Consider the following 27,771-nt stretch of genomic DNA (forward strand, 5'->3'; position numbering starts at 1 on the left):
TATTTTATAGTCTCTTATTTTTGATAACTTGTACTCCCTTCGTTTAAAAAAGAATGACCTATTTTCCTTTTTAGTCCGTTTAAAAAAGAATGACCCTTTTCCTTTTTTGGCAATACTTTAATTTCAACTTTCCGCATGGCATGTTTATGACCACAAGATTAAAAGGCATTTTGGTACATTTGACACTACTTTAATTTAAGGCCACAAGATTCAAAAGTCTTCTTTATTTTCTTAAACTTTGTGTCAAGTCAAAGTAGGTCATTCTTTTTTAAACGGAGGGAGTATTAACTTTCCAACTAAGTTAGATATTGGTTCAATAGTACAGACACTTATGAAATATGATATTTATCTAACTTAAATCACAGTTTACTCTCTAACTGAGTTGATTCTGTTTTATTTAAGAGATAAAATATCTGACATTACATGTATATTTGCTTAAATGATTAAGTTTCACTAACGATTCTAACTGTTTATATGCATGATTATATATGTGATGTATTTTTTTTAGAATCTTATTATTCTGTAGCATGTCTAATGATTTGTTTTTAATTGGATTATATAACAGATTAATCATGTCTTCGCTCAATCCCTTAACTCCTATCTTGAATCAAAATAAACTAGAAGGCCCTAACTATGTGGACTAGAAACGTAATTTGGATATTGTTCTTACTGCTAAGGGCTTTAAATTTGTGGTAGTTGAGGAATGTCTGTTAAGTCGGATGAAGCCACTGATGATGAGATTAAAGCCTACGAAAAGGGGATCAAGGCTGACGAGATGACTAGATGCTACATTCTTGCCTCTATGGCAAATGTGTTGCAGCATCAACATCAATCCATGACTACTGCATATGATATGTTTAAATCTCTCAAAGAGATACTTGGTGAGCAAAATCGTCCTGTAAAGCATACGGTCATGAAAGCTCGTTTGACCATAAAAATGGTTAAAGAAACTTTAGTAAGGGAACATGTTTTTAAAATGATGAGTTTGTTGAATGAGCTGAAAATTCTTAATGCGGTTATTGATATGGAATCTAAGGTTGAAATGGTCCTGCAGACTCTGCCGGACAGTTTTCAGCAGTTTTGCTTGAATAATAATATGAATAATATGGACTTATCTCTTGCAAAATTGTTGAATGAGGAGCAAACGGCAAAATCTATCATTAAGCAACAAGATCCTCCTGCGGCTTTGATGGTTGAAAAACCTTCAGCTTCGACTTTTAAGCTGAAAGGCGAAAAGAAAAAAAAAGCTTCGTAAGGTTTCAGGTCCTAATAGTGGTGTGATTAAGCCTAAGGGAAAATGCTATCATTGTAAGCAACCTGATCATTATAAGAAACAGTGTTCCGGCTACATAGCAAAGATGCAAAAACAAGGTACATCTTTTTCATATATCATTGAAACATTTTTAGCAGTTGTTTCTACCTAATTTTGAGCGATAGATTTGGGAACCACTAATCATATCTGCACTTCATTGTAGGGGTTTCAGGAAATATGACGCCTAAGTAAAAATGAACTGAACGTGTTTCAAGCAAATGGAAAGCCAGCACCGACCTTATCTATAGGAAATATTTCTATTTTGTTTAGTAGTTCTAGAGTTTTAAGACTAAATAATATTCTTTACGTACCTTCTATAAGAAGGAATTTACTTTCAGTTTCAAGAATAATGGATGCTAGTTACAATGTTTATTTTGTTAATGATTGTGCAATTATTAAGTTTAATAAATATTTTATTATTTCTGCTCCTAGAATACAGGATTTGTTTGTATTTGAGGTTTTTCATGATATGCTAAAAAAATTGGAACTTAATAATGTTGATCAATCACATAAAAGAAAACGTATTTCGGAATTGAGTGAAACATACTTATGGAACTTACGTCTAGGTCATATTAACATAAATAGGATTTCACAGTTGGTTTCTGATGGAACTTTGAGTTCATTGAAAGTGGAGGTACTTCCAACTTGTGAATCCTGTTTAGAAAGTAAAATGACCAAGAGATTTTTTCCTTACAAAGGAAATAGAGCCGGAAATAAGTTAGAATTAATTCATACTAATTTGTGTGGTCATATATATATACAAGCAAGAGGTGGTTTTGAGTATTTTGTGACTTTCACAAATGATAACTGAAAATATGGATACATTTATTTGTTCTGTTGTAAATGTGAATACTTTGAAAAATTTAAAGAATTTAAGATGAAAATGAGAAAGTGACATAACAAACATATCCATACATTACGATCTGATCGTGGTGGTGAATACTTTTTTGCGGAATTCATTAAATACTTACCAGATTCAGGAATTACATCTCAATATTCTGCTCCAGGAATACCACAACAAAATGGTGTGGCAGAACGACGAAATAGAACTCTTATGAAAATGGTTAGATCAATGTTAAGTTATTCAGATTTGCCCTTTTCTTTTTGGGGTTATACATTAGAAACAACAAATTATATTCTGAACTTGGTTCTTTCAAAATCAACACCCTTAACCCCATCTGAATTGTGGAGTGGGTGCAAGCCTAGTCTATGGCATATTCGGGTTTGGGGTTGTCCAGCACATGTGCTAAAAGAAAAAACTGATAGGTTGAAATCTAGGACAGAAGTGTGCATTTTTATTGGATATCCAAAAGGAACAAAAGGGGGTTTATTTTATTGTCCTAAGGAACAGAAGGTAATTGTTTCGACAAATGCTAGATTTTTTGAAGAGGATTATTTAATGAACCACGTTCCTAGAAGTAAAATTATTTTACAGGAATGGAGCAATAGAATAACGAATACTGAAACACAAGAACAAATTTTAAAAACTATTATTGACATACCATTGCATCCACGTAGTGGGATAAAGGTCAATAGGCAAAAGGTTGCACAAGAGCAAACATTTGACATTACACTACCTCAAAGTAGTGGGAGTAATGTCAAGCAGCCTGTAATTATGGAGGAAAACGTTCAGGGTAATGTAGAGGAACCTATCATAGTGCAGGGAGACATTCAAGGTGTTCAAAATTTAGTTCCAAAGGTAGCAGATCCTATAGTGACTAGTCATCGCAGTGGGAGAATTATTAAAAACCTTTACGATTTGCGCTCTTGTGAGAATCGTATGATAGAATCCCTAAGGAGCCTAATACAGAACCTTTTAATTACGTCGAAGCACTACATGACAAAGATGCTAAAATGTGGATTATAGCTATGAAATCTAAAATTGAGTCTATGTATTCCAATTAAGTCTGAAAACTTGTAGAACCACCTGCGGGAGTTAAAACCCATTGATTGTAGATGGATCTATAAGAAAAATAGAGGTGTGGGTGGAAAAGTGCAAACTTTTAAGGCTAGGCTTGTTGCGAAAGGGTTTACTCAAAAAGAAAGAATTGACTATGAGGAAACTTTTTTGCCGGTAGCTCTGCTTAAATCCATTAGGATTCTCTTATCCATTGCAGCTCATTATGACTATGAGATTTGGCAAATGAATGTCAAGACGGCTTTTCTAAATGAAAGTCTTGATGAGTGCATTTATATGGCACAATCAGAAGGTTTTATTGAAAGTGGAAATGAACATAAGTTTTGTCAACTTAAGAAATCCATTTATGGGTTGAAACAAGCATCTAGGGCATGGAATACTTGTTTTGACAATTCGATTAAAACTTTTGGCTTTGATCAATGTGAAAATGAGTCATGCATTTATAAAAAATAGAATGGAGACAGAGTAACATTTTTTATTTTGTATGTAGATGGTATTTTGCTCATAGAAAATAATGTGAGCATGTTGAATTCTATTAAGGAGTGGCTATCCTTGCATTTTGATATGAAAGACTTGGGAGAAGCGACTCATGTCCTTGGGATTAAGCTTATGTGAGATCGTAAACAAAGGATATTAGGCTTACACTTTATATTGATACTATTCTTGCAAGATTTAGCATGCAAAATTTTAAAAAGGGATTCCTTCTTTTTCAGTATGAAATTACTTTGTCAAAAGATCAGTCGCTCAAAACGACCGATGAGATAGAGAGAATGAAGGTGGTCCCTTATGCTTCTGCTGTAGGAAGCCTCATGTATGCTATGTTGTGCACTAGATCAAATATCTGTTTTGCAGTTGGCATGTAAGCAGATTTCAGTCTAATCCTAGACAAGAATATTGAACTGCGGTTAAGCATATAAGCAAGTACCTTAAAAGGACTAGGGATTATGTGCTTGTTTTTCACTCTGAAAATCTTGTTCCTGTGGGGTATACTGATTCAGATTTTCAGTCGGATAAAAACTCTAGAAAATCTACCTCGGGATATGTATTTACTTTAGGAGGTGGAGCCATTGCTTGAAGGAGTATCAATTAATCATGTGTTGTTGATTCCACCATGGAAGCTGAATATGTAGCTTCCTCTGAGGCGGCTAAAGAGACGGTTTGGCTCGATAACTTTCTGAAAGATCTTGGAGTTGTTCCTTCGGTTCAAACACCACTACCACGTTATTATGACAATAGTGGTGCAGTTGCAAACTCGAAAGAACCATGAAGCCATAAAAGTAGTAAGCATATTGAGAGAAAATATCACTTGATTCGGGATATAACTCAAAGGTTGATGTAAGAGTTTTGAAGATTGAATCGAAGAACAATTTGGCGGGCCCATTCACAAAGGAATTAACCCAGAAGGTTTTTGATAAGCATGTGGAAGAAATGGGTGTTAAAATTATACATTCATGATTATGAGTCTAAGTGGGGGATTGTTAGAATATACTATTAACCATGTAGTTTGAGTTATAGTATTATATTTTCATCCCATGTAAAGACAATTTATTATATTAATAAAAATTTTATTTCAATAGATTATTGTATTAACATGTGTGTCTTTTACTTATATAGTAGACATTTTTGTGTATGAAGTATTTTAACTCACGCACGGAAGATTAAAATTGTCGGTTCTTATAAGTTATAAATAATGTTCACAATCAAAGATGAGGTAGGACAAACATCTTGTTGATTGTAGCACAAGATTAAATATAATTTGATCTTAGTTATGAAAATGGTAATATTTCAACTTCTTGTGCTAGTACATTTCGTATGTATTGAACGGACCAATTAGAGATATTCGTTTATGTTTTGAATATTTATAAACAATTTTTCTAGTCCATTACATGTACTAATACTCTTAATCTTGATATAATTATTATGATCTATGTGGTTTGGTTATTGTTTTAATCTATTAAAAGGTGAGCCTCTTTTGTGAGTCAACATATTCCTAATAGGTTGGATGATGACAAATCAATCAGTGAAATATTAATTAGTTGATAGAATCATGTCTTGGACTTGAGATAGAAGACACCCCTTTATGGTTGCTTATAAGTTTTCACATGAAAACCCTGTAGGTGGATTTTATATCTGTCATGTGAAATAAGTTAAGCATTATATATAAAAAATTAAATTAATGAATTAGTTAAATTTTTTAGAGAACTTATTTAATTGATTGGTGTCGGTAATTCTAACATGAGGAGTTAAATAAGATGTAATGGTAGATTTCGAAATTAAATAGAGAAGTACAATTACATATTTTTAGTGGAATAATTTGTAATTTATTATGATATGATAATTTATTCATTACCGAATTAATATCATAAATTAAAGGCTCTGTTAATAAATCTGGGGTCCTAACTATGCCTGATTAACTAATCAAATTTGGAAAAGAAAAGGAGTAATAGAAGAGGTAATATTTACCGATCTTCTATAAATAAGGAATAAAATAATTAAGAATCAATTTTGGCATTATGACAAATTTAAAGCTGAAAAAAATAATTTGACATTAAGGGGTATTAAGGCTAAAACGTTTTCTTGGCTTTAAGGTTACAATATAAAGGGCCAAAACATATGTCTCTTTCTTTCTTCATTCAGTTGAAAGTGGGAATAAGTAGAGGGTGATTTTAGAGAATTCTATTATCCTTCTCCGATCCAAAAGTTATTTGCCCACACTAGTGTTGATTAAAAGAGTTAATCAAGAAGTAGTAGAAGGCAGCAGACCTGACATACAAGGTGTTGAACAAACTGTGTGGAAACTTCAAGAGGTAAGCTTTCTAATTTTTGTTTTAATTATGTTATCTAGATTAATTGTTGCTTCCGTTGTGCATGCTCTAACATGAGCTCCCCGTGTCCCAGCTAATCCCCATTGGATTAAAGACCAAGACCACCATGATCCTTAAAATCTCGTCATTAATCTCGAATAGATCTTTCGCCTGTATTTTGAAATTAAAATGAAACTAATACATACAATTTTATACTAAGATTAAAAATGTTACAAACTATCAATTTACTCATTAAAAGTCGAATGACCATTATGCCATTTAAAAGTTGTATTATTCTTCTAAAAACTAATACATGAAAGCAAGCTTTCATTTATGGGGCAGAGCTAGCGTGATCATTACAAGATTAACGTATTAAGCAACCTAAAGATATTAAAATCTAGTATTCATAAATTTTAAATTCTGATTCGGCCTCTCGAGTCTTTATTTTCCAAAGTTGGAGATTTCGGAAAGCTAAATCGCAACACGTAGGGATTTCATTTGAAGCAATATGAAATTGAATTCATTCTTTATTCACCTTTTCAACATTTTTTTTTTTTTTTAATATTCACCTTTTTAACATGAGGAGCATTTCAATACGATTTGGTACATATAAACCACTTGGCATAATTAAAGGGTAAATTTGAATATTTTCCCTTAATTAAATGTTGTTAGGTTTTATTAGTTTCAGTCAAAAAATAAAAAAATATAGAAGTTAAAACTTTGAGAAAGTCAGCAAAAATTTCACAATTTATAGTAATGAAAACTTAAAAGCAACTAGCATAATTAACTAAGTACTAATAGACGATTGCAAGTTTTTTTTTCCCTTCGGTGTCCGTTGTCTGCATTGGAGCCCCGACTAATCCGAATCACGTGTTGCAGGGCCATTAAGGACGATTGCAAGTTAATGTTGTTTGAGGATGTTAATAATGACAATTAAATACATATTTCCTTCCATCTAATATTACTTGGCGTGTTTGCTAAAAAAAAATTATTTCAAAATAGTTTACATGTTTACTGGAGCGGAGTGTTGGCCAGTTAAGAACTCCCACATCCAAAAAATGAAGGTGGCAGAAATGCGGATGTTGCGCTGGATGTGTGGGCTGACTAGAGGAGATAGAGTTCGGAATGAGACTATCCGGGAGAAGGTTGGTGTGACTTCAGTGGAGTGCAAGATGCGGGAAGCCCGATTGAGATGGTTCGGACACGTGCATGGATGCCCCGGTCCGTAGGTGTGAGAGGCTGGCGTTGGATGGTTTTAGGCGGGGTAGGGGTAGGCCGAAGAAGTACTGGGGTGAGGTGATTAGGCGGGACATGGAGCAGTTACAGCTCACCGAGGACATGACCCTAGATAGGAAGGTCTGGAGGACGCGAATTAGGGCAGAGGACTAGGGCCAGTTTTGGGTCGCTAGTGTAGGGAATTACTTGGTGGGGGTTTTATTCCTGTTATGATTCCGTGTTCCGTGTTCCATGTTTTATTACGAATCTGTGTGCTTTCCTCTGCTTTCCTCTGTTTTGTATTACTTATGGGTGCCGTATTTATGTTATGTAATCTGCTTCTATGCTTTACTATGTGTTTGTGTGGTATCTCGTGCCTTGAGCCGGGGGTCTATCGAAAACAGCCTTTCTACTTCTTTAGAGGTAGAGGTATGGACTGCGTACATCTTACCTCCAGACCCCACTAGGTGGGAATACACTGGGTTTGTTGTTGTTGTTGTTTAAAGAATCAAAAGATAATTGAACATCTTTTTCCAACTTTATCCTTCGTAATTTAATGAAAGGGTGGTTAACTTCAATAGTTAATGACATTATTTAATGTGAGTTTATTATGATCATACTAGTCAATTTGTACCTTTTATTAACTTCTCCTGTAAATGACAAACCTGTCAAGTAATATGAAATAAAAGGAGTATAATAAAAAAGGAGGAGGCCGTTGATGACTTGGCTTCTGTAGAAGCTTTCCCATAGCTAGGAACAACCAAATGGAGTTGATTGCTCTGATGGAAGGCCCTAAAATTGTGGAAGGAAACAATCTCCTCCACATTGAAATAAACATTGATTATAAAAGTACTTAATTCTCATGCATAAAGAAGGTGACCTATTGGATGATGTTATCATTGAAGAATGCAAGTGGTTGATTCGAAGACTGGGTAGATCAGAGGTGCTACATAGCTTCAAAGAGCAGAATAAAGTGACAGATATTTTAGCGAAACTTTTAAAAGAACAAGTATTTTTATAATTCCTCCAATGTACAAAACTGAAACTATTTGGGCAGACATCTTAAGAACTCCAAAGAAAAAACTAAACAATGTCATGCTACTAATATGGGGCTTAAGATATATGTTAACACCCCAAAAAATGACAAGCATGATCGTTGCAATCTGATTTTTTCAATAACTTGGTATTGCATTTCAATCCACCATCTTATGTGTACTAGCACAATCTTTTTCTCAGTGATTGTACATGAAATATAATTCCGAAGGACCCTTTTTAGAAGTATAGTAATGAAACTGTCTTTTCTACCAAAAAAAAAAAAGAGAGAAAGAGAAACAGGACTTAAGTTTAAATTATGCTAAACCAAACGATTTAAATATATGCTCAAACAGTTTGATCACAAATCAATACCGCCTGCATATCGAGCGAGTTTCTAACACTAGTAAAATGAAATAAGAACAATAAATTGTCTCCATTTCAAAACAGACTTTGCATTTTACAGCTGATTTTGCAGAGCATACACTACGTTAGCAACATCACTGCATACATAACTAAGAAGCGTTAACAGTAAATTGGATACATGTACCACCTATTTTCAACAGCAACGATGACACAAGATCAGAAACTAAGCCATCCAATTCATTCCAAGCCTGTTCGATCACATTTTAAATGACATCCCCTCCCCCACATTCGTAATACCTTGCTCCGAGAAGCCTCTTACGTCATTAATCTGTGTTCTGATGCTTCATAACTTCATTTTCCTCGTCTAGTAGCCCTACTAAACATGTCTTTGATATTAAGAGAGTTGGTCTCCAATTTGATCTTTTTAGTCTGTCTTTTGTTCCTGGTAGTCTTTTCCTGACCTTCACTCTTTCCCTGCTGATTTGGAAAGACAAAAAGGAGTGATGCACATTGCAAATGAAAAACTGAATGTAAATAATTTAAGTACCATCTTAAATACATGGACAAGTTCATGGCTATCTGTCGTGATTTCCTTTTTGGTTGTCCACTGTTATGCAGCATGCTAAGCAGCTAATAGAGTATATATATCATTGCTGCAGCAATATACTATTTCTCTATTAAAGCGTCCATCAACAATACATACAAGCAGTGGCAAAACCAGAAATATTTTCAAGATTTAATAATATACGTACGAAAAGCAATTTATGATCTATATCCTTCATATAGTTTTCTTTATATATAATACTATAACTCTTCAACAAAGTGTGTTCAACTTAATTTATCCTTCATCTTCCAAAGCAGGAAAGAAATGGAAAAGAAGAATCCGTAACATCAAAATTAGTTCTTCATGCACATGTAGGCTTTGCCCAAACATAAAATTGCAACAAATATTACAGTAGGCACGACCTGGGAGAGAAACATATTGTAAACATAAGATTCAATTTCTATCTTTCTCATGATGCTTCAAGACAGGATGATATTATTCTTGCACAGTTTATTATCCTCGTTCCTGGTTCCATAGAAGAGAATACTTCCCAATCGCCAAGTCATGGGATCAGAGCCAGTTTAAAAATGGTTACTTACCTGTTCATGATAGGACTCAAAGCCATTTTCCATTGGTGACGAATTTATTTCAGAATTTGACGCTTTTGTGTCATCTTGCAAGTCTATGCTGTAATCATAATGATAACAATAAAATGGTTAAATTAGAGGAGCACTTGTAAAGAGAAGACAATGAGTTTTTTGCCACATAACCACCACCAATTTAAAATGTATTGTCAGTTAGCATCAAGAGGAACACTTTAACTAGGAACATAGGCCCTCTAAACAACACCGGTAAGGCCCCTTTACTAAGCCAGAAAGTCCCTCCACGCCTTATAACTCACGCAACAGTATATTGCAGGCTAGCCATAATGCAGGTGCTTAAATATGTTAACGGCGATTTTTAATGTCAGAAACACATCCATCCAGATATCATCGTTATACAGTGGTACTTCATCTTCAAATTTGGTCACAAGAAAACTTATGGTATTATGAAAAGAAGCTGGAAGCTTACTTATTAGAACACAATTAGATGCAACCTTGAAAGGATGAAGGATGAATACCACCTTATTAATATCCAATGGCCTATCCTATGAGCAATAATAGACGTTAGTTATTACTTTGAAGTATAAAGTGCCATCAATTGCATCATTCGATGATCCCTCTTGCCTAGTTTCTTTTTAATACTCCCTCCATCCAATTTTATGCAAAGATGTTAGCGGGCACGGACTTTAAGAAATTAAAAAGAAGACTTTTGACATGTAAGTCAAATATATGCGAAGTACCAAAATTCTCCTTTAAATGTGTGGCGTCCATGTGTCTTTTTCAATTAATCTCTTATAAAACAATGAATTTTTATATCAAATGAGTCCCAACAAGTCATGTCATTAAGAATAAAATGAGGATGCCAAGATTAGAAAGTTTCCAAAAGGAGAAATCTATCATCGTTCTGGGAACAAACTAAAATACAAGTATGTCAGCATAAAATGTGATTGAGGAAGTAATACTTTATTACTATTGTTATTACTTACTATTATAAATATATTTGAATATTTAGATTCATACTTTCAAAAGACTGGCATGGTAGATGATGACGCAACACCTAAATTAAACAAGATGGTTGAAATAAATACAACAACATACCCAATGTATTCCCACAACGTGGGGTTTGGGGAGGGTAAAGTGTACGTTGTTCATACCACTACCTCTAATGAAGTAGAGAGGTTGTTTCCGATAGACCCCCGGCAGATGGTTGAAATGAATGAGTGCCAAAAATGTTATACAATAGGAAATACATAACAAAGTGTAGGGGAAGAGTACTAGGAAGTATTGTGAGACTAGCAATGGTATATATGAGAGGATATTGGACCTCCAAGGCTCAATATATCCTTGAGAGAATGTCATAAACATGCAGATGTTAAGATGATGATGTGCGGTTGTAAAGATCAGATAAGGTTGAATATGATAGCAGCATCTGACAGAGGGTGCAATTAGCAAACATAGAAGATAAAGCATGACTCCACACTAAGATACTGAAAGGAGATATGAAACAGGACAAGTTAGATAAAATCACGCACAGAGAAGAATTTAGCTAAGAATAGAACATGATGGAAGAAACGAATCCAATGAGCGATACCAACTAGTTGTGATAAAAACTATCAGTGTTACATTTGAAGCATATATGTTTGTGAATTAGCGATTACCAGCATGTAAATAAGAGAATAGGTTCTGAAAGTTGTTTGCCTCGACTCGAGGCATATGCCTTGCGCCCTCACCTCATGTTGCATTTTTTGCCTTTCAAGATATTGTGTAAAAGCATAATCTCTATCTAACGATACCTAGACAAATAATTTTAAAAACAATCAGAAAAACTCGGCCATTTATCAGTTAAAGAAAATACCTTAATTTGCTGCAGATGAGTTTCAACCAAGGCTCTTCCTTTAAGTACTCTCCAATTATAGATACTGCATCAGCTACTGTTTACTTCAAAAAGCATTAATTAGTATAATCTTTTTAGCTTTCATATGGACATGACAGCAAACCACATATTTAAGATGATAAGCGTGCTGAATTGGCCAAAAAAAATTATTCCCTGGTTCATTAAAAACCAAGGATACATTAAAGACAAGGAGATAATGGTCCATATACTTGAAGAGTTTCCTAAACAAACAGCAACGCAAGAAATGTCTTTGATGGACCACAGTTGGCTATGTGAATCATAATCTTCACGTGTAAAAAATTTAACAAACTCATAATTCAAAAAGAGACATACATATTTCTTTCTTATCTCGAGCAGCATAGTTCTTATCCAGTGTCAACAAAGTCTTCTTTAATTGGATTACCTGCAAATATCTTAAGAGTTAAGAGTCATGAAAACATGGAAAATAATGAAAATTGCATCTGAGAGACTACACATCTTCTAAGATGGATAGACCATTGTAGACAAAGAAGACTTTACTAGATATAAACAAGGCACCACCAACCAAATGTACACTTAATCTCCAATAGCAAATCAACAACAACAAACCCAGTGTAATTCCACAAGTGCGATCTGGGGATGGTAAGATGTATGTAGATGTTACCCCTACCTTCATGAGGTAGAGAGGTTGTTTTTGCTCGACACTCTGCACAAAAGAAGAGTTATCGATAAGAGACCATGCGATTATTAAATAGCCCCTACCACTCCCACATAATATGTGACAACTCTAGGCTACTTACTAGCCTTCTAGCATAATATTCAACCTCCAAACCTTTCTATCTAGGGTCATGTCTTCAAGTTGGAGTTGTATCATGTCATGTCTAATCACCTCCCCCTAGTTCTTTTTCGGCCTAACTCTACCTCTCCTAACTCTTGTTACAGCCAATCTCTCATACCTGCTATGTTGCTCGGACTCTCCAAAACTAATGTTTCACCTGTGTCAGATCATCCAAAAATGCACTACTTTTGGAGGATCCGACACGCACCTATCGCCATTTTTAAAGAGTCCGAGCAACATAGTTTTTATACCCCATAAGTTCCATGATTTTATTTTGATAGCTACCATGCGTTTTGATGCGATTTTAAGGTTGATTGATGATTAGGAATGATAACTGGACCATTAGGAAGTGTTTCGGAATTTTTAGAATGAGTTTCGGGGCCAAACGTAACCCCAAAACAATATGGGTTCGCGCTAGGCCCGTGCCATGGAGGCAAGGCACAACCCAAACGCGAAAAACAATAGCCTGGAGCGATATCAACAAGCCACGCCAATTCGCTGCCGTGATATCAGCGTGCCACGCCACTGGTTTGAGGCGATAAGGTTGTGCCACGCCAGTGGTCACGGAGATGCAAAAATTTCGTTTTTCCTTCAATTTTTCGAGGGTAAACTAGTTATTTTAATCCTAAATGACCCTATAACTGATACAGAAACATTTTCCCTCATTCCTTAACGCAAAATCATCGACTCTCCTCTCAAACTCTCAAGAACTCTCAAACAAGGGTTTCTCTCAAATTTCAACTTCAAGGACTTCAAACTCAAGGTTTCCTTCAAGAAATCGATAAGTTTGGGTATGTGAGGCTTGAACAAGGGTTTTCTTTCATTCTTGTGCCCAAGAACTTCGTTTTCCTAAACAAGTTTATGAATTTACAACTAGGGTTCATACTCAAATTACATGATTTTGATTCTATGTTTCCTCATGCACTTCGCAAATTACTGAAGCACACTGAAGAATGTCGCGATTTCGGCTATTGTCGGCGTTTTAATGTGGAGGAGGTTTGGGAGGCTATTAGCAAGATGCGAAGAGGCAGAGCGACGGGGCCCGACGAGATTCCGGTGGATTTTTGGAAGTTTGCTAGTGAGGCAGGGTTAAGGTGGCTGACCGATTTGTTCAAGAACATTTTCAAGTCCGCTAAGATGCCCCAGGTATGGAGATAGAGCACAATGATTCCTTTATAGAAGAACAAGGGCGACATTTAGAGTTGCAACAACTACCGTGGTATTAAATTGTTGAGTCACACGATAAAGATTTGGGAGAGGGTGGTGGAGCAGAAGTTGAGAAAGATTTGGGAGAGGGTGGTCTATTTCAGAGAATCAATTTGGATTTATGCTTGGTCGCTTGACGACTAAGACAATTCACCTAGTGCGAAGATTGGTTGAGCAATACAGAGAGAGGAAGAGGCAATATAACTAGGTGTTTGACAGTCTCTAGGGAGGTTCTTTGGAGATGCTCGGAGACGAGAGGGGTCCTGTGGCGTATATTCGTTCGATTAGGAATATGTACGAGGAGGCGAAGACTCAGGTAAGGACTGTGGGAGGGGATTCTGAGCATTTTTTGATCTTAAAAGGGTTGCACCTGGGATCAACTCTTAGTCCGTTTTTATTCTCCTTGGTGGTGGATGTGTTGACACAGAGTATTCAATGTGAGGTGTCTTGGTGTATACTTTTTGCGGATGATGTAGTTTTGATTGATGAATCACGTCGAGGTGTTAATGATAAGTTGGAGGTTTGGAGACAAACCCTGGAAGCTAAGGTGATATAACAAAACCAAGGAACACACGGAATTGGCTCAAAACAGTCCAAACACACTCCAAAAACAGTCCACTAATTCAAAGAATCGAGGACCCTTTTGAAGACCACTCTCGGATTCAAGAATGAAATACAAGAAGGACAATATAACTAGGTTTTTGACACCTTTTGCAGCCAATAACAAACTAAGTTAACAACACAAGATGAAACAACAATGAGAAGAACAACAACAACAACAAAAACGACTTCACAATACAAGATTCAAAACAGATACAAGATTACAAAAGAAAAAGGATAGATAGATAGACCACATGAAGGTATAATATTAAGAACCCAATAATGGTAACTCTTGGACCCTTAACACTACACACAACAATAAATCCATCTCTTACAAAGACAAAAGATCGGAATCCACCTCCCAAGCATCAATGTTTCCAAGCAAATGCAAACACAAGTGATTCTACACTTGTCTAAGCCCTAATTTCGGTTTTGGATGCCTCAAGGAAAGAGGACTTGTGTTTTTTTAACTTACAATTTCATTCATAAACTAAGTCTAAAACCCTACAATGTTCCTTTTATAGCTATTACAAAATATAAGTTAAAATGACCAAAAGACCCTTCAAAGAGTGGGCACTCATCTAGTGTAATTTATGGGCTGATTTGGGTGCATTTTGGGCCTCTTTTACACTTCAATTGCACATGACAAGGCTCGGGTCCAACACGCACTCTCCTAAGTCCATATCCGTGATTATTTCCGTACATAAGGATTCAGGTTGAGTAGGACCAAAACGGAGTACCTGGAGTGCAAGTTTAGTGACTCGAGGAAAGAGGACGAAGTGGTAGTGAAGTTGGAGTCTCAAGTGGTTTGTAAGAGGGATAGTTTTAAGTCCCTTAGGTCTATGATTCAGGGGAATGGAGAGATTGATGAGGATGTGTGTCACCGTATTAGGGCAGGTTGGTTGAAATGGCGGCTCGCCTCGGGAATTTTATGCGATAAGAAGGTGTCTCCCAAGCTTAAAGGCAAATTCTACAAAGTTGCAGTACGGCCGGCCATGTTGTATGGAGCGGAGTGTTGGCCTGTTAAGAATTCTCACGTCGAAAAGTTGAAGGTGGCGGAAATGAGGATGTTGCATTGGATGTGTGGATTCACGAGGGCTGATAGGATTAGGAATGAGATTATTCGGGAGAAGGTGAGGGTGGCGTCGGTGGAGGATAAGATACGAGAAGTGAGGTTGAGATGGTTTGGTCATTTGATGAGAACGGGCACGGATGCCTCAGTTCGTAGGTGTGAGAGGTTGGCCTTGGATAGTTTCAAGCAGGGTAGGAGTAGACCAAAGAAATACTGGGGAGAAGTGATTAAACGTGACATGGAGCAGTTACGGCTCACTGAGGACATGATCCTCGATAGGAAGGTTTGGAGGAAGAGTATTAGGATAGAGGGCTAAGGTGTGTGGTCAAGTCATAGGCTGTAGTTAGGAGAGTTTGGTGTAACTTGGTTGGTAATGCGGGGGTTGGGGGGTGTCCTTTGTTGGTTAATATACTTTATTTGAGTGGTTGTTGTATCTCTGTTATTTTTATCATGTTGTATGCTTGCGACGTTTGTCTACGGTCCTTTGTCTTGAGTCGGGGGTCTATCGGAAACAGCCTCTCTAATTCTTCGGATGTAGTGGTATGGACTGTGTACATTTTACCCTCCTCAGACCCCACTATGTGGGAATATACTGGGTTTTTTGTTGTTGTTGTTGTTTCCTCATGCACTTACATACACTTTCCTACTAAGATTCATGGTTGGTTTATGACTTATTTCACATGACTGGCCCTATTGATTTGGATTTATACATATTTAACAAGAAATTCCTTAAGTTGGTAAATGTAATGGATTTTAGAATGATTTAGTTCCGTCGATATGAAATGTGGCATTAAGATCTCAAAATTCAATATGAAATTCACGTATGAATTTATGGATATGAATTAGAAGCAGAAGCATATTTGGTTTCAGACTTATAAACTCATATGCTTATTTTATGATGAATTTCATATGTTATGAAGATTTGCATGATTTTGGGAGTACTATTAAGCACCGAGCGGACATGGGTTTAGCGTACGCACGTCCTAGAACTACATGCCACCACAGGCCTACTTAGCCATTTGGCTTTATGTTTATGAATCCACAATAGTCATGCCTTTATACCCTTGTAAAAGGTATATTGGGTCCTCCCAGTGGAGTGTATACATTGGATTCCACTCAGTCATGCATTTATGCCCTGGCAATGTATATTGGATCCTCTCGATGGGGTGTATGCATCGAACTCCACGTTAACTCACGTGGTTCATGTCGGTTAAGAAAAACTCCCACAAAACATTGATATTAGAATCTAAGTATAACGATTCACCGACCTTACCAGATTATGTTTTACTACTTATGCTTATGGTATTTCAGCTTTCAGTTTTATTTCATGAATTACGGTGAGTCTGTATACATTGAGCATGCATGTTTTCACTTTACGATATAAATTAGTCTTACTTATTGCATGCACCCCCATATACTCAGAACATTCCATAAGTATTGACCACATACTCTCTGTGTTCTACCTCCTATTATGATGTAGGTTTCGGTGTTCGCTCTAAGCATTACGATTAGCTACGATCACCACTTCCTACCTCCTGTCAGTTGGTGAGTCTTCATGTTTTGACGACCTGAATTATGTTTTATTTTCAACAGTTTAGCTTATGTTATTTCAGACTTCATGGTTTTTGACCTTTTTTGGGTCAGCTTGAACCTGTCCCAATAGCTCTTCAGTATGTCTACAGGCTTGTCTAGACTTGATAGTTGTCTTTAGATTTCCGCATATTTCAGATGATGTTTTCAATTCAGATTATTGAGTTTACAGCTTCCGCTCATGTTTTAAAGTAAGTTTATTATGATTCAATGTCAAGAAGATACAATGAGCTAGCTTCAAGCTACTTGCAGTCCTAAGCACCGTGTGACATCCCGGGGGTAATCTTGGGTCATTACAATAGCTTACGGGTGCATCTGTCACATGTCCGAACCATCTCAACTTTGCATCCCTCATCTTGTCCCACGGAGGCCACTCCCACTAACCCCATATAATCATCTCTCTCCTAATATTCTCACACATCCATCTGAGCATTCTCATCTCTGCAATCTCCAACAGCAAGTCGCGATATCGAAAAAGCTTTATCTATACTCATTTCTATTAGGCAACCACATTTACTTGATACAAATATCAAGATCCATTCATCTTTCTAGAAAACTTACATTTTTCCCTCTCTTTGTATTTAAACAGTAAAAAATTTAACAGGAGAGTAATTTGACATTTAACCAAAGACATACTATTTTTCCTTTTTCATCGGATTACAGTGATTGACTATACAATTGAGAAGCAAGAAGATACTAGAATACAACAACAACAACAAACCCAGTATATTCCCACCTAGTGGGGTCTGGAGAGGGTAGAATGTACGCAGTCCATACCACTACCTCTAAAGAAGTAGAGAGGTTGTTTCCGATGGACCCCCGGCTCAAGACAAAGGACAATATACAAAAACATCAAAAGCATGAAACATGATAAAACTAACATAGGTACAACATCCACAAAAAAATTGTACATTACCAAACAAAGGACACCAAAGCCCTCCTAACTATTGACTACGATTCATCCACCCACCTTACCCCTCTATCCTAGTGTTTTTCCTCCAAACCTTCCTATCCAGGGTCATGTCCTCAGTGAGATGTAATTGCTCCATGTCACGTTTAATCACTTCTCTCAAGTATTTCTTTGGTCTACCTCTACCCCGCTTGAAACCATCCAAGGCCAACCTCTCACACCTACGAACTGGGGCATCCATGCCCCTCCTCGTCACATGACCAAACCATCTCAACCTCACTTCCCGCATTTTATCCTCCACTGACACCACTCCTACCTTCTCCCGAATAATCTCATTCGTAACCCTCTCAGTCCTTGTAAATCCACACATCCAACGCAACATCCTCATTTCCGCCACCTTCAACTTTTGGATATGAGAATTCTTCAAGCAGATACTAGAATATGAAGTAGAATGCATTCTACATAGGATCATATCCAGGAGAGTGGCAGAACCTTTCTTTTCTGTACTTTCTGTATTTTTAAAAGTCATTCAGTAATCCAAATTCAAGCTTTTCTTCTTTCAACAGCAACAACAAACCCAGTGTATTCCCACAAGATGGGGTCTGGCAAGCTTTTCTTCTTGGATCTACGAAAATCTTCTTACAAGTATATATTAACCAAAATATAAAGAACACCTCAAAATAGAAGAGAATATTAGTTCCTTTAAGGTAAGACACTGGTTGGGTGTTCCTCTTTAGCCATTAAAACTAAATGACTTACTTTACACCCAAGTTGCATCATTTCCATTTGCTTATAACACATCCACGGTGGTGCTAAGCTGTTTCTCTTAGATATTATAAATCGTAGCTCAAACCTAATGACTAAGCAGGAAGCAAGTTAGACCCTGCCAATTATTCAAGTTTGCTTATACTGCAAGGTATCAGAGTGGCTGCCGGATCATGTGGAAGAAACTTTCTTATATAACTATATGGACTACATAATTACCATCACTTGTAGGAGCATTTTGATAACTCAATGTAGACATAACTAACGAAAGATCCATCTACAAACTAAACTATTATAGGCCATTAACTGGAACAAGTTACAGGTGGTTTTTCGTACTTTTTGCAGATTGAGAAGATCAGATACTGGAGAATCAATCACAAGAAGGGACACGTGAACTTCTAATTTCCAGAAAGCTACAATTTTTACCCTGAATGCTAGAACAAGATCATCGCAGTACATTTTTCCAAAGCAAATAACCACCCTCTATATGAGCTTGTAAGGGATGAAATCTGACCTTCAAGCATAACCACTTCAGCACCTTCTCATCATTAAGCCTGAAAAACTTTGTCATTCCTACAGCTGTTGACAAAAAAAGGGAGAGGGATGGAGAAAAAGATGAAGCATTATTAAATTGAATTAGACATTTACCACCAGCCCAAAAATAAATGTTATAGATTCAAATGCTTTATGATTTACACCATGTTAGATCTCAAAATTTTTGTAGTTTCACTACAATTTATTTGCAACACAACTTTAAGTCGGGTACATGAAAGATATATCTATAGAATACTCCATAAATATGTGGTGTCATGCCATCTAGCATAATGAGACCCAAAAAATTGGAGTATAGGACGATAGTATATTATCACCTTTTACATCACAAACAACTTGCATGCAGTTCTCAGCAACAGAAGAAAGATGCTGATATCCAGGATAGCCTACAACATAAATTATTTCATCCACTTGCCTAAACTTTCCTGGATCATCATTTTTCTGCATTTGTCACGATAAACAAAAGATCAATTAGAAACCGCTCTTCAAATGGAAGACAGTTGTCTCTTGCAAACGATGCATTCAGCAAAGGAAACTCACCAGCCAACAGAGAGAACATAATCTGAATCTTATGCAGTCATACAGAAGAAAGGAGTAACAGACTCACCTATTTGTCGCCAAATTCTTATAGTCAAATGAAAGTAGTTTACAAGCATTACTTTTTTTAATAAATATATATAAAGCAACATACGTGTAAATACACTTTCAAGTATTACACTTCTCTACTATAAATTTTTCGTTAGCAGTTTCTTTATATAAGAAACTTTGCAGAGAGATAAATTACTCAGAAGTTAGAAATTAATACCTTCATTCTTGCTTCTTCAAAAATAGGTAACAGAACAAAAACTGGATCGACTGGAGTTGCAGTATACAAACGGCCATCTGTTTCGAGAAATAAATGAGTACAGAAGAACTACCAAGAAAGAACTAAGACTTTCTCTAGAGATCAAAACTAATAGCATTGACAGATTTAACGAGTAGAAGATAAAACTAATAGGTTTCTCTAGCAAGAATACAAACGGTAAATATAAGCATAATGAAAGTCAAGTTGACATGTTGAAGATATAATTAATTAAATTAAAGTGTGCTTGCTAACCGCGTAAGTTTTTAGATGAGATGGTTACACAAATTTCCGTGGACTTTGCCATAAAATAATCAGGCACACATGTGAGGGGGGTGTTGAAGATATAACTAATCAAAATATCTATAACATCTTAAGATTTCAGATGAGATGGTCACACAGACACACACTTCAACAAACAGACTTAAAAATAGATTCCAAAGCTGTCTATACATTGTGCAGTGCAAAAAAGATGACTGCTGAAATCCCACTCCTTGCTACATAAGTAGCATCCATTGCAAATTGACATTCCCCTTTGCCGTAATCACATTGAGTCAGATATTGATTTTTCCAATTTCCAAGCTTCGTTTTTTATTCCACAAGAAGTTTCTTCTGATCTTCTCAAGATTCTTACTTACATTATGCATAGGAAAGAGGGGCATAAGATAGGTTGGAAGAGAACCAAGTACACTATTAATAAGGATACTCCCCACCCCCACCCCCCACCCCACCACCACTACCACCACCAAAATATAGGTACTCTCTTTTCTAAGTTGCAAACTTCTTTTCAAACCTCTCTTCAATCTCTTGCCTCACTTGCTTAGACTTGTATTTGGCACCTACGGGCATGGTAAGATAGGTAGTGGGAAGCTCACTTGTTTGGCACCCCAAGTTCTCTCCGAATGGCTGAAAGTCCCCCAATTCAATGCCAGGAAACAGTGAACTCTTCCCCGAGTTGATCTTCAACCCAGACACAACTTCAAATAATAACAAAATGACTCTATGATACCCTTGTTAGTACTCCTCAGCCCTACAAGAGATTAGTGTGTCGTTGGCATAAAGTATGTGAGATATGTCGACTCTATTAGATCCCCCAATCCCAATATCGAAACGGTTGATCTGATGGAGGCATTGCCTTGCATGACATTAGTCTAAGCCCTTCCATTGCCAGGATGAATAAGGAAGAAAGTAGGTCTTCCTGTCTCAAGCCCATTTGTGTGAGAAAGAAATCTTCAGTGGTCCCATTTATAATCACTAAAACTTTGCAGTTGAAAAGCACCAATTGATCCACCCAATTCACTTATCCCCCAAGATCCTTTCTTTTAATAGATGTAGCAAGTAAGGCCAATTGACCAGATGCTTTAGCATGTTTATGACCACAAGTTCCAAATTCTTGCTTTGTGCCTATTCAAATTAGGCACATAAATTGAAATGAAGATAGTAATAATCTAAAAATCAGGGGCGGCTCTACCTAATAAGAAAATAGGTGGCCGCCTTAGGCCCCCAAATTTGAGGGGCCTCATTTTTTATAATAATATAAATAAATTTTGAAAAAAAATTGAATATTATTTATAGAAAAAATAAACTTTTTATATAAAAGAAAAGAATTATTAGAAGAAGTTCATATGTCTAATGTACTATGTCTTAAGAAAGATTATATTATATTACTACTTAAAAAAGAATAATTAGAAAAAATCGACTCTATAATTTTGAAAATAGAGTTCATTAAAAGAAAGTCATTTTTTCTTAAAATTTTAAGGCCTCCGTTTGATTTTCGCCTTAGGCCACGAATATGCTTGAGCTGGCCCTGCCAAAAATTTTGGGCCACTTGAATGCATATTAAGTATTTGGCCTATCTTATCTATTTTTGGCATAGTCTAACAAACACTACTACACATCCATACTGTACACAACAGGAAGTACACACAAGGAGCAAAACCCTCAACCTTGCTCAATCGAGACACTGCAGGTGAAATTGGAGCAAGCCGTAGGAGTATATCTCTGTACGGTAAAGCCCGAGTTGTGCCTTTAGTAGGTTAGTTGAACTATGCCAAAAATAAATAAGATAGTCCAAACACCTTACCTGCATTCATGTGGGATTAAAATTTTTAGTTTTTTTTTTTTTTTCAGATTATTCTGGAGAGGTAGCTTTAATCCTCCTTCCAGGTAAGTTTAAATTTCAAGAGTGAGAGGTAGGCTTCATCCTCCTACTTCCTGGATCAAATCTTTCACATGCAAGAATAAAACACATATAGAAAATCAAACTTGAGTCTAAAACAATGTTTCTTTTATTTCAATTTTTCTTGTTCTACCAAATGAGGCCACTGCAATGACCACATTCTTCCTTACAGTTGTCATTTGGAAAAACAAAGTCTTAATTCTTATAAACTACTATCCTTTTAGAGATTGGTTCTTCAAGACAAATAACTGTGCAACCATGGCAAATGAAGACTTCTCAGCTTTTGAATTAAACCATGTTCAGAGGAATATTTACCTTCACAGACATAATCCCCAAGGAACCAAGATCCATAAGATTGCTTAAACCAGTGAAGTTCTTGGAGAGATCCATCAACACAAAGGTAACATGTTGCATTTCCTGTCACAAAAGCCAATCAAAAAAAGAAAAATGGATGTCAATGCTACGGGACTATTAATACAATCTTACTGGCATAACCAATTCCCAAAAGATAATATGACAATCAGCAATAGGTTGGGGCATGGTTAACAAAAAATGACCCATAACAATTTCGATACATCCACAAGAACAATGTCTCAAGCCACTGTCTTGAAAGAATTATAACCATAGAAAAGACAGTAAAACAAATATGCATAATGGAAGGTATCTAAAACAGGCAGCTTATGGAAAGTACAGGAATTCACCAGATTTTGGATGTCGTAGAGATAATAGCTGCTCTACCTTGTTCCCATCCTTAGAAGGCTCTGCAATATCAAACCGAGATTTTTCACATTGCAGTCAACTGATTATAGAAGATTCTGAAGCTGTAGTCTAAGAGATTGACATATCATTATTCCCATGTACCAGGGACACAACAAGAGAAATGTAAAGATGAGTTTTTCTTTCTTTCTTTTCAGAATGAGCTACTTTGTTTATTTCCAAATCAAGACTTTACTATATGATTGACGAGGATGTCATTCACCGTATTGGGCTAGGGTGGATGAAATAGAGGCTCGCCTCTGGAGTTTTGTGTGACAAAAAGGTACCTCCTAAGCTTAAAGGCAAGTTCTATAAAGCGGCAGTCCAACCGGCCATGTTGTATGGAGCAGAATGTTGGCCAGTCAAAAACTCCTACATCCAAACGTTGAAGGTGACAAAAATGAGGATGTTCCGTTGGAAATGTGTACTTACTAAGGGAGATGGGGTTAGAAATTAGACTATTCGGGAGAAGGTGGGAGTGGCTTCGGTGGAAGACAAGATGCGGGAAGTGAGGTTGAGATAGTTGGGCATGTGATGAGGAGGTGCCCCAGTTCGGAGGTGTGAGAGGTTGAATATGGATGGTTTCAGGCGGGGTAGAGGTTGGTCAAAGAAATATTGGAGGGAGGTAATTAGACATGACATGGAGCAGTTGCAGCTTACGAGGAACGCGGATTAGGGTATAGGGCTAGTCCGTTGGATTGGGTCTTAGCTAGTTGATAGGGATGCTTTGCCGCAGCCATCCTAGTAGTCGTAGTGCTATACGCTTATCTTGGAGTTTCTTGTTCGTGGGCTTTGGGTACTTTCGGTTAGATAGTGTATAGTACTACTTTGTGGGTATCTTGTTTATGTTTTTCCTCATGGGTGTGTTATTTCATCTTGTTTTATGTTTTATTACGTCTTTGCATATTGTTTTTTTTGTCCTGAGTCGGGGTTCTATCGGAAATAGCCTCTCTCTACTTCTTCTGAGGTAGTTGTATGGACTGTGTACACTTTACCCTCCCCAGACCCCACTAGGTGGGAATACACTGGGTATGTTATTGTTGTTGTAAGACTTGACTACATGATAAGTATTGGTTTAAAGACATATCAGGGAAGGACCAACAAGTCATGGATTCTTCAATTTTTGTGTCCATCCTTGACAATGAATCTTACATGTAGCTACTGACTCCTAAGCAACGATAATTTACGTGCTTAAGACACTCTTTTAGATTCCAAATGGATGACGATATTCCACGTAAAGCAACTATTACACACATAACGTACTCAACTTGCCCACCAAATTACAGGCTAAGCAAATTTCCTATGGAGCAAATTATTCAATCAAAGATACGAGAATCAAGAACCCTTGTACCCAATTGAAAGCTTCTTCCTTTGCTGCTAATAAAACATAATGAAGGCGTAATCAACATAGTACCATGTCCGAAACCTCAAAAGAAGGGGAAAAACAACTACACTAAAAAAGATGCACAAACTCAAGCCAAGAGATGCAAATAAATGTGCACAAAAGAAATTTATGAACCATAGTACCCGGTAGAAAGTTTCTTCCTTTCCTGCTAACAAGACATAATGAAGGTGTAATCAACATAGTACTACATCCGAAATCTCAAAAGAAAAACAGCGCCAAAAAAAAAGACACACAATCTCAAGCCAAGAGATGCAAATGAACACACACACAAAAAAAAAGAAAATTGTAATACTCCCTCCGTTTGCAAAAAAAAAAAAAATTATCTTTTCTTTTTTGCCAGCTCTTTAATATTAATTTTCCACTTGGCATGTCTCCGACCACAAAATTAAAGACACATTTTGATAAATTCTACATATAGTTAATTTAAGACAACAAGATTCAAAAGTCTTATTTACTCCTTCCGTTCACTTTTTTACTTGTCGCAATTCCACTTCTCGTGATCAAACTACATGAACTTATACCAACATTTTAAGATGTGTTTTTTCATCATATTAGTATGAGAAGGATTGCAACTTATAGCATTTTTTGTATAGTTTTCGACCATCTAACTTTTAAATTTAAAATATTTAATTAATCTACTTCAATTTAGCTTTGAGATTTAGTCAAATTGACCTCAAGAAGCGAAAACAAATAAAAGTTACGGAGGGAGTACTTTCTTAAATTTTGTACCAAGTTAAAACGAGACAAACAAATTGAAACAGGGGAGTGTTAAGGAACTATAAGGTGCAATAAAAATATGAGCTTTCTTAAATTCCCTGTCAAGTCAAAACCAAACAAACAAATTGAAATAGAGGGGGTATTAAGGAGCTACCAGGTGCAATAAAACTATGAACTTTCTTAAATTTCGTGTCAAGACAAAAATCAGACAAACAAATTGAAACGGGAGAAAGTATTTGAGGACGTACCTGGTGCGATGAGAACACGAGCTTCATTGAGACCCTCCCACCAAGACATTGAACTCTTTCTGACACAAGAAAAACTTCTAGGAGGAAAAGTACTCTGATAATCAGTCAAAAAAAGTTAAAAAAATTAATTATATGCTGGGATTAGTAAAGACACATAGCATTACTAACTAATTCACCATTAATATTCTAACCTTATGATTAAAAAAATAAGTATATGGTGGGATTAGTAAAAACACAGCATTACTAACTAATTCACCATTAATATTCTAACCTTAAAATTAAAAAAATAATTAGTAAAGAATGGAACTTTACCAGTGGATGTGAGAGGAAAGGATAAATTTTGCAGAAATTTGGAATTGGCGCCCAAATTGGTCGGCGATTAGGTGCCAATGTAAAGTAAAGGGTTGTAGTAGTTGGATGGTCCATGAATAAACTATTTGAATAAGGTATCATAATTTTAGAATAAAATAAATAATTATTTTTTGAATTATTTATATTTTAGCTGTGAAATATATATGATGGGATTACTTGTTCCCAATCAAGCAATAGTGAAAAGTGTGTTTGGGAGGAAGGAAATTTTTTTGGGGAAAAATGTGTTTGGTTGTTTTTTTAAAAAAAAAATAACGAGCTTTTTTCCTTGTATGTTTGTTTGGTATGTAAATAAAATAATGTTATTCTAAAAGTATTGATACATAATCTAAAGAAATATCATATGAGGTTAAGGTGGAATTAAGGATTGAGAGTTTTGGGGGGGATGGAGGTGAAGATGATGCGTATTGAAGGGTGAAGAAGATACAAATTAATATGAAATGCTATTTTGTGGGACTTATTTTTATCCGGTGTGGGGTGGTGGAGATAGAGACCTATAAGGGTGGAGGTGAGAGTGAAGATGAAGTGTGTTGGAGAGTCGGATAACATAATCAATATATCACAAGTGAAACTTACTTTTCATACAGCATGGGGTGATGGGGATAGGGGCTACTGGTGTGAGGGTAAAGATGAGTGTGTTAAGAACTGCTTGGAAGGAGTTAAGAATAGGAACAAAGAAAAGCGAGAACTAATTAAATAAAGGAATCAATTATATTTCGTCATCTGTTTCTCAAGCGCAAACCACTTTTAGGGAATGATAAAGTAAGAGCATGTAATTGAAGACGTTGCAATATATAGAGATGAATTATTTATTTTAGCTTGCAATTAACATAATACATAATTTGAATCATAAACTATACTCCAACATTATAAACTGATAATCAAACATCACACCTAGGCTACTAATTTTTATACAAAGCAACTAAAGAATTACCAAGCATGATAGTGACTATATTAATTAATTTTAATACAACAGTAACTTTCTTCCTTTCCAACAACAAAACAACTTCTCCTGCTGTATAGAGTTGAACCAAAAGAGTGAATGATAATCTATGAACGCCAAAGTTTGATTGGGGTTGTTTGGTAGAAGGGATAAGAAAAATAATTTCGAAATAAGGTTTGGGATTAACCTTATCTCATGTTTGTTATAAGGTATAACTTAATTTTCGAACTATTTTATCTCACCATTTATACTAAAATGGTGGAATTAATATCCCACGAAAAGAGAGAAATAAAATAAACCAATGAAATATCCCACCTCATGGGATATTCTGGCCTATTCCATGGAACTTATCAAACGACCCCTTAGTATGTTATACGAGGTTAAGGTGGAATAGGGGATTGGGGGTTATGGGGAATGGAGGTGAATAAGATACAATTAACATGAAATGCTTCTTGTGGAATTTATTTTTCATACAAGGTGGCGTGATAGGAGGCTACGAGGGTAGAGGGTGGGGATGGTGAAGATGAGGTGTGTTGGAGAGTGGAATGACACAATCAATTTTTCACATGTGAAATTTATTGTTCATATAGCGTTGTCTGATAAGGATGGGGCTACGGCTATAAAGGTAAAAATGAGGTTTGTTCAGAACTACTTATCTGAAAAGAGTTAAAAAAAAAACACTTAAATGAAGGAATCAATTGTATTCTTGTCTTTTATTCCCCATAGCAACCACTTCAAGGAATAATGAAGTAAGAGCATGTAATTAGAGACGTTGCAACATATGTAGTAGAGAATTCATTTTTTCTCCTTCTTTTAAATTACTTCTTGTTTTAGTGAAAATATTTCCCATATTCTACCTTGCAATTAAAGTAATACATAATTTGACTCATATACTATACTCCTACTTGTTTTGTTTATATCACTAGTTACTAATAGCACGGGCCCAACAAATATTTTTTAAAAAGTTTATTTTAATTATTGTGATTTATAATTTTTTTTACATATTTTAAAAATATATAACAAGTTACTTTTTTTTATAGATATTTTAAGTTGTTAACAATTGTAATTTATAATATTTTCTATGTAATTTTCAAATGTTTAGATGACCATAATA

General features: G+C 36.0%; 2 protein-coding genes across 8 annotated transcripts; one reads left to right on the plus strand and one right to left on the minus strand.

Annotated features, from left to right (window-relative positions):
* Nucleotides 1-703: 703 nt before the first annotated feature.
* LOC107846696 lies at nucleotides 704-1,255 on the plus strand. The gene has a single exon (XM_016691004.2). The coding sequence runs from the start codon at nucleotides 704-706 to the stop codon at nucleotides 1,253-1,255; it is 552 nt and encodes a 183-aa protein (XP_016546490.2).
* A 7,438-nt stretch (nucleotides 1,256-8,693) lies between these two features.
* LOC107848108 (ribonuclease H2 subunit B) lies at nucleotides 8,694-26,145 on the minus strand. 7 transcript variants are annotated; one of them, XM_047399554.1, is made up of 12 exons: nucleotides 25,658-26,122; nucleotides 25,346-25,439; nucleotides 22,921-22,980; nucleotides 22,535-22,636; nucleotides 20,005-20,081; nucleotides 19,517-19,640; nucleotides 19,162-19,226; nucleotides 12,232-12,372; nucleotides 12,021-12,090; nucleotides 11,649-11,724; nucleotides 9,791-9,878; nucleotides 8,694-9,124 (listed from the first exon to the last, which is right to left on the minus strand). In XM_047399554.1, exons 1-12 carry the CDS (start codon nucleotides 25,796-25,798, stop codon nucleotides 8,999-9,001), a joined length of 1,164 nt encoding a protein of 387 aa, XP_047255510.1. In that variant the 5' UTR covers nucleotides 25,799-26,122; the 3' UTR covers nucleotides 8,694-8,998. The 7 variants fall into 7 exon arrangements, 6 of the variants coding, with proteins under 6 accessions (XP_047255510.1, XP_016548276.2, XP_047255511.1 ...); XM_016692790.2 differs by having other exon boundaries at nucleotides 12,337-12,372; nucleotides 25,658-26,117; XM_047399555.1 differs by having other exon boundaries at nucleotides 8,694-9,121; nucleotides 25,658-26,111.
* Nucleotides 26,146-27,771: the final 1,626 nt, after the last annotated feature.

The sequence above is a fragment of the Capsicum annuum genome, chromosome 11 (genome assembly GCF_002878395.1).
Source record: "Capsicum annuum cultivar UCD-10X-F1 chromosome 11, UCD10Xv1.1, whole genome shotgun sequence".
Taxonomy (NCBI): Eukaryota; Viridiplantae; Streptophyta; class Magnoliopsida; order Solanales; family Solanaceae; genus Capsicum; species Capsicum annuum.

Excerpts from the sequence above, each read along its gene's own strand:
- LOC107848108 (XM_047399554.1), bottom strand. The coding sequence starts at position 25,798 with ATGATACCTTATTCAAATAGTTTATTCATGGACCATCCAACTACTACA. Across the intron at positions 11,725-12,020 it reads TCGAGATAAGAAAGAAATAT|TAGCTGATGCAGTATCTATA; the intron begins GTATGTCTCTTT and ends TGAAGTAAACAG. Across the intron at positions 9,125-9,790 it reads TTGAGTCCTATCATGAACAG|CAGGGAAAGAGTGAAGGTCA; the intron begins GTAAGTAACCAT and ends TTTCCAAATCAG.
- LOC107846696 (XM_016691004.2), top strand. The coding sequence starts at position 704 with ATGTCTGTTAAGTCGGATGAAGCCACTGATGATGAGATTAAAGCCTAC.